Consider the following 16,405-nt stretch of genomic DNA (forward strand, 5'->3'; position numbering starts at 1 on the left):
CCATCTTATGACAAGCCCATGTTAAATTTCATTGGAGATGATCCAAATTTGCACTACTTCCGGATCACAAATTGGGGATCCAAACTACTTTTTTGGAAGCTCTTTTTTTGCTGGGTATATCATGGGAAATTGACATTAACAGTCCAGGTAATAGGATATCAATGCACTAAAATAATAAAAAAAAAAACAAATTTTATGATATTCTACAATACCTTGTCCAATATTTTGTATGATCCACCACAAAAATTATATTAAAAAAATTAACTTATATAGTTTTAATTTTATTTTTTATTTTATTGATTTCTTTAAGAGTTCGTTACACGAAACAATGGTCGGTTCTTATCAGTCAATACATATATATTTTATATAACAAAAATATTTAGATTATAAAAAAGTTTATAGATATATAGTGAAATCTTATGATTACAAAAATTCATATATTTTATTTAAAACAAAAAAAAAATATTACGAAATAGTTATTTAAGTTAAGGCATATTCTATAGACACTTATTTAATTATAGTAAATTTTTTAACAAAATTTTAACAATTTTTTCGCATGGGCTTTGGTCTTTCCTAAAGTTTCCGGTACACCTGGGTAACTATTGATACATTCCTGTATAGAATACTTAAATATAAATTGAGCCATTTTTTCGGAGGGTATAGATTTCTGAAATAGGCCTTTTTAGTTGTCTTAATGTTTTAATGGGTCGACAATGGGCCAATATAATAAGGACGGCTGATGTTTTGTTGTTTTTTTTTTTTTTTTGTTATTCAAATCTTCCTCTTTATCATATCAAATTCAAATGTTTTATAAAAACCAACTTTTTTTAGAAGTTGACTTGACTTAGCCAACATTTAGTTAAACTTCTGTGCTCTGTACATGATTGGCCGTAGAATCTGTGATGTATGTACTGCCAGTACGAGAATAATCCATTTTCTGATAGAGGGCATAAACTGGCCAAAGGAATAAAGTGGTAAGGGCTACAAAGAAGATACATATATACTTTAATAAATAGGCAAAAGGCATGTTTTTCGTATATATAGACGATCTAAAGTATCGTATTTTTGTTTTTTTTTTTTAACCCTTTCACTGCCGATGTCCACTTAGAAGGACATTCGAAAAAGACACCAAGTTCTATTTTTCCACTTAGTTTCGATTTATTTCTTGATGTTATTTTAAGGTAGAGGCTTTAATCTAAATAAGCTATAAATATTTTCTATATTGGTGAGCACTAAAATACATTTTTATAAACTTCTTTAACAATAAACGAAAAATATGAAATTTTGAGACAATTTTTCTAATGTATGTTTCTAGTAAATGGACATTCATTCAAAAACTATAACTGATACTTTTTCGGGATCGTTTTTGTATTATTTTTCACACTTTAAAAGATATTATAGGCCAAATAGAGCTTATTTTCGTAAGGCCATTAGGTCACAATTCAAGAATCAAGTTTTTAGAACAAACTCATATAGCTCTTGAAGTAATTGAGGTAGGTTCTCAAAATGACCATTTTTGTTCTACATGCTGTAAGTACTAGTAAAAATAGATAAAAAATTAAAGTTTCTAACATCAGGTTTATTTTGGAAGTGAAACGGTTAATTATTGTATCTATTTAATTTTTTAATACAAAATATTGAGGACTGGGCAAAAATAAACCACATAATTTAAATCTTTAATGGTTGATTACCGATTTATTCCGATTTACTATTACAACACCTACACATTTCTGACCGAAATTTTGGCTGTATTGCCTAATTGTTATTGTCAATATGGCACAATAATAACCATTTTCCTTACATCTACTTGACGTTCCTAATACAAATTATTTAAAATTTAGGCAAATCACTTCATACTGCACCTCTCATATGATTTGTATGCAAAATATAAGTTTCGAATTTTTCCCAATTCTAATGTATGTTATAGATTTTTATGAGCTAAACTTGAGTATAAAAATCAGTGCAATATTTCCAGAATGCCAGTTCAACTTTCGCACGGTGTTGTTATCTTTTTCCGTAAAGGTGGGTATAAGTTCGAGTTTAGCCGCTAAAATCGTCATTTTTCATGATTACTTTTCTTTAATAATCCATTTTAAGGAATACAAACTTTGTGAAAACTAGCTTTGGGCTTTTCCCCATCAAGTTATAAAAAAATTTGCAACAAATATTTATAATTTTATGCCTTTTTCTTACTGATTTAGTTTTCACTTTAGCGATTTTAGCGGCTAAACTCGAACTTAGTACCCACCTTAAAATTAAAAATTTTAATTTAAAAGTAATTTTTCCGAATATTAGTCTACTTCAGTTCCTATTAGAGAGAATATAACTTCAAATTTAAAGAAACCCGCTGCTTCTCAAATTTTTCCATATTGCTCATAGAGAGTAATCGAGCTAATTTTCCATTAGTGACAATATAACTGTATTGTAAAAAACACATATCCTTATATGCCATCTCTTTTGAAATACAATTGAGTAATTCGTTTCTCTGAATTTCCTTACTTTATAATTGCCTAACTAAATGATCATTTTAATGCCTTAAATATATTCCCTTCTCCACAGCCACAAATGCATATGTATACCAGGGTTGGCATTTTGGTCCGATCGGACCAAAATTGGCCCAAATGGAATTTGGTTGATTTTGGTCCATTTTCGTCAAATCGGTAATTTTTTAAAAAATTCTATAGAAATAAAATTTTGACAACATTTTCTATAGAAATGAAATTTCGACAAAACTTTCTATAGAAATAAAATTTTGATAAAATTTTCTATAGAAATGAAATTTTGACAAAATTTTCTATAGAAACGAAATTTTGACAAAATTTGCTATAGAAAGGAAATTTTGACAAAATTTTCTATAGACATGAAAGTTTGACAAAATTTTCTATAGAAATAAAATTTCGCCAATATTTTCTATAGAAATAAAATTTTGAAAAAAAAATTTCTATTGAAATGAAATTTTGACAAAATTTTCTATAGAAATGAAATTTTAACAAAAATTTTCTATAAAAATGAAATTTTGACAAAATTTTCAATAGAAATAAAATTTTAACAAAATTTTCTATAGAAATTAAATTTTGACAAAATTTTCTATAGAAATGAAATTTTGACAAAATGTTCTATAGAAATAAAATTTTGACAAAATCTTCTATAGAAATGAAATTTTGACAAAATGTTCTATAGAAATGAAATTTTGGCAAAATTTTCTATAGAAATAAAATTTTGACAAAATTTTCTATAGAAATAAAATTTTGACAAAATTTTCTATAGAAATGAAATTTTGGCAAAATTTTCTATAGAAATGAAATTTTGACCAAATTTTCTATAGAAATGAAATTTTGGCAAAATTTTCTAGAGAAATGAAATTTTGACAAAATTTTCTACAGAAATAAAATTTTGACAAAATTTTCTATAGAAATGAAATTTTGGCAAAATTTTCTATAGAAATGAAATTTTGACAAAATTTTCTATAGAAATAAAAATTTGATAAAATTTTCGATAGAAATAAACTTTTGACAAAATCTTATAGAAATGAAAATTTGACAAAATTTTCTATAGAAATGAAATTTTGGCAAATTTTTCTATAGAAATGAAATTTTGACAAATTTTTCTATAGAAATGAAATTTTGGCAAAATTTTGACGACATTTTCTATAGAAGTAAAATTGTGACAACATTTTCTATAGAAAAAACATTTTGACAAAATCTTCTATAGAAATGAGATTTTGAAAAGGTTTTCTATAGAAATTAAATTTTGACGACATTTTCTATAGGAGTAAAATTGTGACAAAATTTTCTATAGAAATAAAATTTTGACAAAATCTTCTACAGAAATGAAATTTTCCTCTGTTGGTTAAGCTACACTTGTAGTTTAGTCAAAGAAAAAAAATTTTGACAAAATTTTCTATAAAAATAAAATTTTGACAAAATTTTCTATAGAAATGAAATTTTGAAAAAAATTTTCTGTAGACATGAAATTTTGACAAAATTTTCTATAGAAATGAGATTTTGAAAAAATTTTCTATAGAAATGAAATTTTGATAAAATTTCCTACAGAAATGAAATTTTGACAAAATTTTCTATAGAAATGAAATTTTGGCAAAATTTTCTATAGAAATGAAATTTTGACCAAATTTTCTATAGAAATGAAATTTTGGCAAAATTTTCTAGAGAAATGAAATTTTGACAAAATTTTCTACAGAAATAAAATTTTGACAAAATTTTCTATAGAAATGAAATTTTGACAAAACCTTTTATAGAAATAAAATTTCGACAAAATTTTTTATAGAAATGAAATTTTGACAAAATAGTCTATAGAAATAAAATATTGACAAAATTTTCTATAGAAATAAAGATTTGCCAAATTTTCTATAGAAATAAAATTTTGACACAATGTCCTACAGAAGTGAAATTTTCACAAAACTTTCTATAGAAATGAAATTTTGAAAAAAATTTCTATAAAAATAAAATGTTGACAAAATTTCGTAAATAAATGAAATTTTTACACAATTTCCTAAATAAATGAAATTTTGACAAAATTTTCTATAGAAATAAAATTTTGACAAAAACTTCTATAGAAATGAAGTTTTGACAACATTTCCTAAAGAAATGAAATTTTGAAAAATTTTTCTATAGAAATCAAATTTTGGCAAAATTTTCTATAAAAATGAAATTTTGACAAAATTTTCAATAGAAATAAAATTTGGACAAAATTTTCTAGAAATGAAATTTTGACAAATTTTCTATAGAAATAAAATTTTGACAAAACCTTCTATAGAAATAAAATTTCGAAAAAAATTTTTATAGAAATGAAATTTTGACAAAATTGTCTATAGAAATAAAATTTTGACAAAATCTTCTAGTGAAATAAAGTTTTGCCAAATTTTCTATGGAAATAAAATTTTGACACAATTTCCTACAGAAATGAAATTTTCACAAAATTTTCTATAGAAATGAAATTTTGAAAAAAAAATTCTATAAAAATAAAATGTTGACAAAATTATCTAAATAAATGAAATTTTTAAAAAATTTCCTAAATAAATGAAATTTTGACAAAATTTTTTATAGAAATAAAATTTTGATAGAAATAAAATTCTATTGAAAGGAAATTTTGACAAAATTTCTTACAGAAATGAAATTTTGACAAAATTTTCTATAAAAATAAAATTTTGTCAAAATTTTCTATAGAGATGAAATTTTGACAAAATCTTTTAGAGAAATGAAATTTTGACAAAATTTCCTACAGAAATGAAATTTTGACAATGTTCTATAGAAATGAAATTTTGACAAAATTTTCTATAGAAATAAATTGTTGACAAAATTTTCTATAGAAATGAAATTTTGGCAAAATTTTCTATAGAAACAAATTTTTTACAAAATTTTCTCTAGAAATGAAATTTTGACAAAATCTTCTAAAGAAATACAAATTTGATGACATTTGCTATAGAAACAAAAATTTGATAAAATTTTCGATAGAAATAAAATTTTGACTAAATCTTATAGAAATAAAAATTTGACAAAATTTTCTATAGAAATAAAAATTTGACAAACTTTTCTATAGAAATATAATTTTGACAAAATTTTCTACAGAAATGAAATTTTGACAAAATTTTCTATAAAAATTAGATTTTGGCAAAATTTTCTATAGAACTGAAATTTTGACAAAATTTCCTAAATAAATGGAATTGTGGCAAAATTCTCTATAGAAATAAAATTTTGACAAAATTTTCTATAGGAGTAAAATTTTGACAAAACCTTCTATAAAAATAAAATTTCGACAAAATTGTCTATAGAAATAAAAATTTGATAAAATTTTCTATAGAAATAAAAATTTGATAAAATTTTTTATAAAAATAAAATTTTGACACAAATTTCTATAGTAATAAAATTTTGACAACATTTTTTATAGAAATAAAAATTTTCTATCCAAGTAAAATTTTGGACAAATTTTAACTTTTAAATTATATTAGTTTTTGAGAAATGGTCCGCTGGAACGAATTTTGGAAAAATGTTGGTCCAAAAGAAAAATTCGTTGTGGCAACGCTGATATGTACATAACATATATGCAGCCTTTGCTTTACTCACTCTCTTGCTTTTATGTTCTCCTAATACCTCTCAAACTGTTGCCAGCATGCCAGCATAAAAAGCCGAAAGTAAAGCAACACATGCACACACCACCAACAGTCAAGCAACAGCTATTCAAACTAATGCTTCAACAACCTCTAGAAGTAAGATCGGTAATGGACCAATATTTTCTAATTTCTAAATTGGGGAGAAAAAATATAATTTGTGACAAAAATCCAAACGCATATTTTCTCTATGTGGGTTAGGCCCTGATGAAAAAAATTGCAGAGAAATCAAGTGGAAAGCTGTATTGATGCATATTCTGATATCTTCTTATCTTTAGTTTTTTTACTTCACATGAAACCTATTTTTCCTTCAAAATGAACCGATTTTCATTTCAAATGAAACCGTTTAGAATATATTAACATTTTACTCCGAATTTTTGCATAAATTATATAGTAAGAATACCATTTTGACAAGAACCTATTTGCCCAATTTTGTGATCTTGTCCATTGAAGCCAACTTTAATACTTTAGCACTAGCAATGTCCATTTTCTACAAAATCCTAAGTACATTAAAAAAAAAAATAATTTACTTAAACCGAAAAATGTTGACCACCACTTAATGATTTAGCCCCACTTTTCACTTGCAGCATCACTTTCTGAGTATTTTCATTCCGTTGCTCATGAAGATGACGGTTATAATTCGTATCGCAAATAATAAAAGAGATTTCGTGTATTGCATTAATTTTAAGAAACGTTTTCCACTATCAACTTTCATACAGGTACAATTAATTGTATCTGCCTAAAACTATGCAAAGGAGTTTTTTTAATCAGCCTAACGATAAACAGTCAATCACAAAGAGGAGTTTTAAGGAAACCTAAATCTTAATTGCAAAATTCATATTTTATGTCACATTTTCCTTTCTTCTTTCCCCCAAAAAAAAATCTTTAAAAACAAATAAAATTCCATTGAGATAATAGTTGCTGTAATTGCTATTAATTTCAATTTCTATTATTAACAAAAAATTAACAGTAATACTATTTTCCCTTTTTTCCAGAAAAGCCAAAAATATATCCTTTCTTTTGGTACACATTTCTCATACTTACTAGCATAAGTGACATCCAAAACCAAATCCCGAAAACTGTAGACATAGTCTTCACCATTTTTCAGGTCATAGAGGGCATCGACCACAACTAAACTGACAAATAATATCAAAATGACACATTGGCCATAGACATAAGGCGCCAACAATGAACGACGATTCTAAGAGACAAAAAATAATAATTTTTTTTCATAGAATTAATTCAAAAAAATCAGACTCACATTTAAAATTCCTTTAATAAGACAAGCAGCTATAACCAAACGAAATATATTCAACATCAAATATAAGGCAAAGACAATGGTTTCCACTTGAACAAATTCATCTAATGGAAAAAACACCACAAATATTTATTTAAAACCAATACAAAATTTTTAAAAAATCTTTATACTCACCAAAAATTGGAGTTTTGGCCAATTTCTTTTTGGCATAATAATCCAAATATATGGCCAAGCAAATGGCAGTGCTGGCATATAAAATATGCATCCATCCCACCAATAGGCTAATAGTCCTCAAACTGAGGCAGCACATTAGAAATTCTGTGAAAAAAACCGCGTCCTATGAATTGAAAATTTCCGCTGATTTTTCTTTCGTTATTCACACATGGAACTGATGGCGGTGATTGTTAGTGATGCTCTGACATACTGTTTTAATGCTCATCTAACCAATGCCAAAAACCACATGGGTTTTGTTTTTTTTTCCTCTTGATTCGTTCAACAGTCCCTTCAACAGATATTTTCGACATAACGAGAGGATAACTCTTCGTACTGGAATTTCTTTATAAAGGGTGATTTGTTAAGAGCTTGATAACTTTTAAAAAAAAAAAAAACGCATAAAATTTACAAAATCTCATCGGTTCTTTATTTGAAACGTTAGATTGGTCCATGACATTTACTTTTTGAAGATAATTTCATTTAAATGTTGACCGCGGCTGCGTCTTAGGTGGTCCATTCGGAAAGTCCAATTTTGGGCAACTTTTTCGAGCATTTCGGCCGGAATAGCCCGAATTTCTTCGGAAATGTTGTCTTCCAAAGCTGGAATAGTTGCTGGCTTATTTCTGTAGACTTTAGACTTGACGTAGCCCCACAAAAAATAGTCTAAAGGCGTCAAATCGCATGATCTTGGTGGCCAACTTACCGGTCCATTTCTTGAGATGAATTGTTCTCCGAAGTTTTCCCTCAAAATGGCCATAGAATCGCGAGCTGTGTGGCATGTAGCGCCATCTTGTTGAAACCACATGTCAACCAAGTTCAGTTCTTCCATTTTTGGCAACAAAAAGTTTGTTAGCATCGAACGATAGCGATCGCCATTCACCGTAACGTTGCGTCCAACAGCATCTTTGAAAAAATACGGTCCAATGATTCCACCAGCGTACAAACCACACCAAACAGTGCAATTTTCGGGATGCATGGGCAGTTCTTGAACGGCTTCTGGTTGCTCTTCACTCCAAATGCGGCAATTTTGCTTATTTACGTAGCCATTCAACCAGAAATGAGCCTCATCGCTGAACAAAATTTGTCGATAAAAAAGCGGATTTTCTGCCACTGATTTTGGTAATAAAATTCAATGATTTGCAAGCGTTGCTCGTTAGTAAGTCTATTCATAATGAAATGTCGAAGCATACTGAGCATCTTTCTCTTTGACACCATGTCTGAAATCCCACGTGATCTGTCAAATACTAATGCATGAAAATCCTAACCTCAAAAGAATCACCCTTTAGAAGGACACATACACCACGAACACGAACATTAAGATAAATGCGATGACATCCGCCGACAGTAGTGTGTCATAAACCACAATGTGTGTGTGTTAATTTTTGTTTCTTCTTTTGTTCCATTTCATCTGGATGTTTATCAACATTTTTGCATGCCCCTCAAATACACTTGAAAAAAATTGCATGTATGTATGTATGTGAAAGTCCAGAAATGTGGATTTCGAAATTTACCTCCCCCCCCACAAGGCATGCTTTAAAATTTTTATGAATTAAATTTGTGTATAATAATCAATGATAAATAAATTTTCTTTTTTGTTAACATTATTGTGGAAGTCTCAAAACATGGAATGCAGCTTTCACAAGATGTTTTTCATTTTTCCCATAAAACAGTTTTTTGTGGATAATTTAAATAATTTAACAGGCCTTAAATAAATTTTTCCGAACATTAATCTACTCCATGCCTTAACACTTTTATGAATTAATTTTTTGTATAATAATCAATGATAAATACTTTTCAAAACATGGAATGCAGCTTTCACAAGATGTTTTTCATTTTTCCCATAAAACAGTTTTTTTTGTGGATGATTTAAATAATTTAACAGGCCTTGAATAAATTTTTCCGAACATTAATCTACTACAGTTCGAGTTAGTTAGAAAATACATTCATATTTAAGGAAATGCCCTGCTTAACTACATTGTTCATAAATGGTAATACAAAAAATTTCCCTCCTCTCCAATATATAACTATCTTGCAAGGGTCATATATCCCTATATGACATGCCTATTGCAATAGCATTTAGTCTAGAGTAAATCATTTCTCTAAATTTTCTTAAAATAAATAAACCTTACTATTACAATTATTAGGTATGTTTGCCTACTTTTCGAATAAAAATTATCCAGTAAAAACAAAACAGTAAAAATTAATTTTACACTATCTTCTAAATTTTGAAGAAATTTACATTAAAACCTTCGGGTAGCAATTTTCCATGAACTGATTTACAGATTTTAAACCAATTAAATTACGCGAACAGAGCTATTATTGTTTTTATAGAAAATATCCTACTAACTGCTCATTTTAACAATACTTGCCCTCTCTCTGCATATGGGCATATAAAATACAATCCTATGCTCTACCTCACTCTCTTGCTATCATTGCTATCCGAACTGATCAAATTAACACTTAAAATATCCCCCCTCCCCATAACACCAAATGCATATAGGAAACAATCCTAGGCTTTCAATGCTCTCCTAAAATATTTCAAAGTATTCCACCATGCAAGCATAAGAAAAACCAAATACAAAGCAACACACACTAAACCAACCAAACAACAACTATTCAATGTAACGCAACAATAACAACAAAGGCAATATTAATTTAGAAGAGTAGTAGTCCTTAGACTTTATGGGGGAAAAATATCTTTCTAACTGATCATTTCAACACCTAAAATATTTCTCCTCTCTCTACAATCCCATGTGCATATAAAATACAATCTTATGCTATACTCACTCTCTTGGAAATATTGCTATACTAAACTGATTATATTAACACCTAAAATATCTACTCCTCCATATAACCATATAGAAAACAATCCTAGACTCTACTCTTGCTTTAGATGCTCTTCTAAAATCTCTCAAATTGTTTCTCCACGCAAGCATAAGAAAAGCCAAATATAAGATATTCAATGCAACGCAACAAAGGCTATATGAATTGAAAAAGTAAGTGTTCCTTAGTATATAGCTTATCTAATCTGTTATTGTTTTGGTCTCTCTCAAATTATTCTACAAATATTTTCTCTCAGTGTCTGTTTGTTTACATTTCTGGTAAATTTCCTATGATGCTATTTCTTCTCTTGTTTCCAGCCACCAACGAACAAAACGAAAACATGAAACAATTCATATATCCCAGTTATTAAACGAAGTTCAAAATTTCCACACGCACACATACATACACTCACACACAAGGGGGTCAAGCACTAGAGCAACTGTTGCTTTGATTGGAATTGTGGTGAATTATATGGAGAGGGTGAGATAATTGAATAGTGAAGGACTCACAGAGCCACCATACCCCACAACAAAATAGTATGTGAGAGCAAGCAATCAAATTTATTGTATATACTATAATTAAAAGATGTAATTAAATGAACAAGAGACAACAATAGAATCACAAATTTTTAATTACATTTAAATTTATAGGTTTATAAATATTTCTTTTTTTTAAATAAAACAATCACAAGAAAGAAAGTAAAGAAGAGTTTTAGTCGAAGAGAGTAGACTTAGTAATAGCCTACATAATCTTTACAGCGTTTTTTTTTTTTTGAGAGAAAAGCGATTGAACGAATATTACGAAATTTATAGGTACAGTTAAACCTCTCAAACTTGAACACTCTGAAAACCGGACATCTCCCACATGTGGCCAGTTGTCTGGAGAAGTTTGCTATATTAACACATTAGAATCAACGTGGACATCTCCCAAATGTGGACAAAATTTAGAGGACCTTGAGTGTTCACCTTTCAGAGGTTTCACTATGTATCCTAGTTTGAGTTACATTTGTTTTCAATGGTGCGAAAGTAAACCATGTTTTATCCATTGCTTAAAATTCAAATAAACCAATTCTGCAGTAGCTTACCAAATGTCTGATGTTAATGAGTTTTTTGTTGTTGTTGTGTTTTTTTAACATTTTGACATTGAAACTTTGTTAATTGTCAAATGTCAACATTGATAAGGGCTCCCTAAACCAAAATAAAGTAAAACAAATTGGAAATCATAATTCTTATCACGAATATTATTTTATAAATGCATGAGATGTGGAACAAAATATAAATATTTTAGGCTTATGCGTGATATTAGTTTTGTTGCATTTGTTTTATTTAATTTGTGTATATATTAGCATATAGGTTAATTTGGGAGATATTCCTTAAATTTTTCAAGATTTATGGAATTAACCAAAGAATATTTTAATAAGGTTATTTATAATTAAATTCAAGGTTCATATCTTTATGGAGTATTAAAGAGTGTGATCTCTTCTTATATGGACTTTAGTTATTTACGTCCTAGGTAGTATATTTTAGCCTTTATGGAAACAAATGGTATTATTTTATATAAAATCTAAATTATTATTAAGTTTATTATCGTTAATTCTTAACAAAGTATACTTAATAATATTGTAAAGAGTTTTTTTTTTACAAATGTTTCTTTTTTTTTTGTTTTGGTCTTATAAAATCCACATTCACTAAATTTTATCTTGCGCTTACCAACACTTTGGGGGAATAAATCTTTAATACTTCTTTTTTTTACAAAAATATCGTATACTTAACTACAAAGGAAATATTTTGGAAATATTTTGTCAGCCTTTAAAGGGTAAAACCTTTTTCAATATCATTCGCATCATCACGAATTTTGATGTACAACATTAGTACTGGGAAGAAGTGAACCATTATCACACCTGTATGGGAAGAAAAAAATATATACAAAAATAATGTTATTAAAATAAATTGTTGTAATAAGCAATCAATAAAGTAAATAAAAATTAAAAATTGGCTTTTCCAAATTATTATAAAAAATTCAATTAAAGAAATTTCTTTTTTGCTGGCAACTTGTTGGTCAGATATGTTATAAAAATAAATTGACTTGGATTTAAATAAAATTGTGTGTTTTCGACAACTTACTTAAAAGCAAAGAAAATGCTATTACTTCCAATAGAATCTCAATGAAAGAGAACCCCGTTATAATACTGGCTGTTATAACATAAATCATTAGGAATGTCAAAATTATTACCAAGGAGGCAGTCATATAAACCCAAGGGGCCATGAGTTTATAACTTTCCTGAAAGTAAAAAAAAAAAACAAGTAAGAAAAGTCTAAAGTCGGGCGGAGCCAACTATATTATACCCTGCACCACTTTGAATATCTAAATTTTCGAAACCATATCACATCCGTCAAATTGTGTTGGGGGCTATATATAAAGGTTTGTCCCAAATACATACATTAAATATCACTCGATCCGGACAGAATTTGATAGACTTCTACAAAATCTATAGACTCAAAATTTAAGTCGGCTAATGCACTAGGGTGGAACACAATGTTAGTAAAAAAATATGGGAAACATTTAAAACTGAGGCAATTTTAAGGAAACTTCGCAAAAGTTTATTTATGATTTATCACTCGACATATATGTATTAGAAGTATAGGAAAATTAGAGTCATTTTTACAACTTTTCGACTAAGCAGCAGCGATTTTACAAGGAAAATGTTGGTATTTTGACCATTTTTGTCGAAATCAGAAAAACATATATATGGGAGCTATATCTAAATCTGAACCGATTTCAACCAAATTTGGCACGCATAGCTACAATGCTAATTCTACTCTCTGTGCAAAATTTCAATTAAATCGGAGTTAAAAATTGACCTCTGTGGTCATATGAGTGTAAATCGGACGAAAGCTATATATGGGAGCTATATCTAAATCTGAACCGATTTCAACCAAATTTGATACGCATAGCTATAATGCTAATTCTACTCTCTGTGCAAAATTTCAATTAAATCGGAGTTAAAAATTGGCCACTGTGGTCATATGAGTGTAAATCGGACGAAAGCTATATATGGGAGCTATATCTAAATCTGAACCGATTTCAACCAAATTTGATACGCATAGCTATAATGCTAATTCTACTCTCTGTGCAAAATTTCAATTAAATCGGAGTTAAAAATTGGCCACTGTGGTCATATGAGTGTAAATCGGGCGAAAGCTATATATGGGAGCTATATCTAAATCTGAACCGATTTCAACCAAATTTGGCACGCATAGCTACAATGCTAATTCTACTCCCTGTGCAAAATTTCAACTAAATCGGAGTTAAAAATTGGCCTCTGTGGTCATATGAGTGTAAATCGGACGAAAGCTATATATGGGAGCTATATCTAAATCTGAACCGATTTCAATAAAATTTGGCACACTTGACTACACTACTAATTGTACCCCTAGTGTGAAATTTCAACCAAATTGGGGTAAAACTCTGGCTTCTGGGACCGTATTAGTCCATATCGGGCGAAAGATATATATGGGAACTATATCAAAACTGAACCGATTTCAATAAAATTTGGCACACTTGACTATAGTACTAATTGTTCTTCTTGTGCAAAATTTTAAAGCAAATTAGGATAAAACTCTGGCTTCTGGGGCCATATAAGTTCATATCGGGCGAAATATATATATGGGAGCTATATCTAAATCTGAACCGATTTCTTCCAAAATCAATAGGGATATATTCTGAGCCAAAACATATACTTGTGCCAAATTGGAAGTGGATTGGACTAAAACTGCGACCTAGACTTTGATTACAAAAATGTGTTCACGGACAGAGGGACATGGCTACATCGACTCAGGATCCCACCCTGAGCATTTTTGCCAAAGACACCATGTGTCTATCTCGTCTCCTTCTGGGTGTTGCAAACATATGCACTAACTTATAATACCCTGTTCCACAGTGTGGCGCAGGGTATAAAAATAACAAAACATTTAATGAAATCAAAATAGAAAACTATTGTGAACTTACATCTAAAATCCCTTTGAGCAATAAAGCCGACAGGATGAACCATGTTATCAAATATGTGGATACTAAAGCCAAAATAGTAATATTTTCCCCACTTTCAACTCCTGTAAAAAATGAAGAAAAATAAATTAAAAGGTCTTAATTCTCATTCAATTTTACTCACCCTTTGTATCTGGAAAATCGTAAACCAACCATGAGACAAAAATCGTTATAAATATCCCCATGGACAGTATTATATTCAGCCATGCTGTTATCAATCCAAAATTTCTTTGACTTGTCCAACACATTTTCTTATCACTGTGAAATGTCTTCTGATTTCTTTGTATTCCGTTGACAGACTAAATCTCAATTTTTGATTTTGCAAAAGTTCACACAAGTATTTTGGCATGATATGCAATTCCAAAATAATGGTTTTTGTTTGCAAACATTATAAAGAAAACAACAAAATTGGGGGCACAGTGTTTTGAAGGGTGAAAATGGGGCCCTGTTGAAGTGTACTTACCATATACTAGGAAACACATGCTAACCATTAGATAATATAGAAGGAAGCACAATTACGGTTGCCACTCGAGCCAAATCTAATCTACCAAACTACCAAACAAAATAATTTTTTTTTGGTCAAAATTTTATTTCTTTTAAAAATTGTATTTCTGTAAAAAATTTGTAAAAATTTTATTTCTATTAAAATTTTTGTCAAAATTTTATTTCTATAGAAAATTTTGTCCAAATTTTATTTCTATAAGAAATTTTGTCAAAGTTTTATTTGTATAGAAAATGTTGACAAAATTTTATTTTTATAGAAAATTCTGTCACAATTTTACTTTTATCAAAAATGTTATCAAATTTTTACTTTTATAAAAAAATTTTTCAAAATTTTAGTTTTATGGGAATTTTTTATTTTTTTATATTTGTTAAAATTTTATTTCGTATACAATTTTGTCAAATCTTCATTTTTGCAGATTTTTGTCAATATAAAATTTTGGCAGAATTTTCTATAGAAATAAAATTTGACAAATTTTTATTTATGAATAAAATTTTGACAAAAATCTGTAAAAATGAAGATTTGACAAAATTGTATATAAAATAAAATTTTGCCAAATATAAAAAAAACTAAAATTTCCCATAAAACTTTTTTTTATAAAGTAATTTTTTATAAAAATAAAATTTCGACAATTTTGTTTTATAAAAATAAAATTTTGACAAAATTTTTTATAGAAATAAATTTTTTCTATAGAAATAAAATTTTGACAAAATTTCATAAATAAAATTTTGTCAAAATTTATAAAAAAATTTGTAAAAATTTTATTTTTATGGGAAATTTTAATTTTTTACATTTGGCAAAATTTTATTTTATATACAGTTTTGTCAAATCTTCATTTTTACAGATTTTTGTCAAAATTTTATTCATAAATAAAATTTTGTCAAAATTTTATCTCTATAGAAAATTCTGCCAAAATTTTATTTCTATAGAAAATGTTGTCAAAATTTTATTTTTATGGAAAATGTTTATTTTTGAGAGCAAATTTTGTCAATTTTTTTTATAAAATGTTGTCAAAGTTTTAATTATATATAAAATTTTGTCAAACTGTTGTTTCTATAATTTGTTTTTTTTTTTTAAATTGTACTTCTATAGAAAATGTTGTCAAAATTTTATTTTTATAGAAAATTTTGTCATAATTTTATTCTATAGAAAATTTTGTGAAAATTTTATTTTTAGGAAAAATTGTTATTTTGTATAGAAAATGTTTTAAATTTTTGTTTTATAAAATTGTGTTAAAATTGTATTTTATAAAAAAAAAACAAAATCTTAATTTCTATAGAATTTCGTCTAGCTTTTATTTTTATATAAAATGTCAAAATTTTATGTATATTATATTTCATGTTAGCCTGATACCGAAACAGGCAATTGACGTCCAAATGCATTATATCTAATTATACAATTATTTTTCGAGCTTTATGGACAGATATAGATTAAGGAACAT

At 27.6% G+C, this 16,405-nt stretch overlaps 2 protein-coding genes across 2 annotated transcripts; both read right to left on the minus strand.

The window, feature by feature from the left end:
* Positions 1-562: 562 nt before the first annotated feature.
* On the minus strand, positions 563-7,750 carry LOC142241220 (uncharacterized). Its single transcript, XM_075312967.1, has 4 exons — positions 7,557-7,750; positions 7,386-7,486; positions 7,169-7,325; positions 563-981 (listed from the first exon to the last, which is right to left on the minus strand). The coding sequence occupies exons 1-4, from the start codon at positions 7,690-7,692 to the stop codon at positions 860-862; spliced, it is 516 nt and encodes a 171-aa protein (XP_075169082.1). The 5' UTR covers positions 7,693-7,750; the 3' UTR covers positions 563-859.
* A 4,324-nt stretch (positions 7,751-12,074) lies between these two features.
* LOC142241289 (uncharacterized) lies at positions 12,075-14,753 on the minus strand. Its single transcript, XM_075313045.1, has 4 exons — positions 14,587-14,753; positions 14,427-14,527; positions 12,542-12,698; positions 12,075-12,318 (listed from the first exon to the last, which is right to left on the minus strand). The coding sequence occupies exons 1-4, from the start codon at positions 14,708-14,710 to the stop codon at positions 12,227-12,229; spliced, it is 474 nt and encodes a 157-aa protein (XP_075169160.1). The 5' UTR covers positions 14,711-14,753; the 3' UTR covers positions 12,075-12,226.
* Positions 14,754-16,405: the final 1,652 nt, after the last annotated feature.

Source organism: Haematobia irritans, chromosome 5, assembly GCF_050003625.1.
Source record: "Haematobia irritans isolate KBUSLIRL chromosome 5, ASM5000362v1, whole genome shotgun sequence".
NCBI classification, from domain to species: domain Eukaryota; kingdom Metazoa; phylum Arthropoda; class Insecta; order Diptera; family Muscidae; genus Haematobia; species Haematobia irritans.

Bases quoted from the DNA above. Each gene is read 5' to 3' on its own strand.
- LOC142241220 (XM_075312967.1), bottom strand. From the start codon at position 7,692: ATGTGCTGCCTCAGTTTGAGGACTATTAGCCTATTGGTGGGATGGATG. The intron at 7,326-7,385 runs GTGAGTCTGATT...TTTGTCTCTTAG, and splicing joins TTATTAAAGGAATTTTAAAT to AATCGTCGTTCATTGTTGGC. The intron at 982-7,168 runs GTAAGTATGAGA...TCTTCTTTGTAG, and splicing joins TTTGGATGTCACTTATGCTA to CCCTTACCACTTTATTCCTT.
- LOC142241289 (XM_075313045.1), bottom strand. From the start codon at position 14,710: ATGTGTTGGACAAGTCAAAGAAATTTTGGATTGATAACAGCATGGCTG. The intron at 14,528-14,586 runs GTGAGTAAAATT...CATTTTTTACAG, and splicing joins CGATTTTCCAGATACAAAGG to GAGTTGAAAGTGGGGAAAAT. The intron at 12,319-12,541 runs GTAAGTTGTCGA...CTTCCCATACAG, and splicing joins AGCATTTTCTTTGCTTTTAA to GTGTGATAATGGTTCACTTC.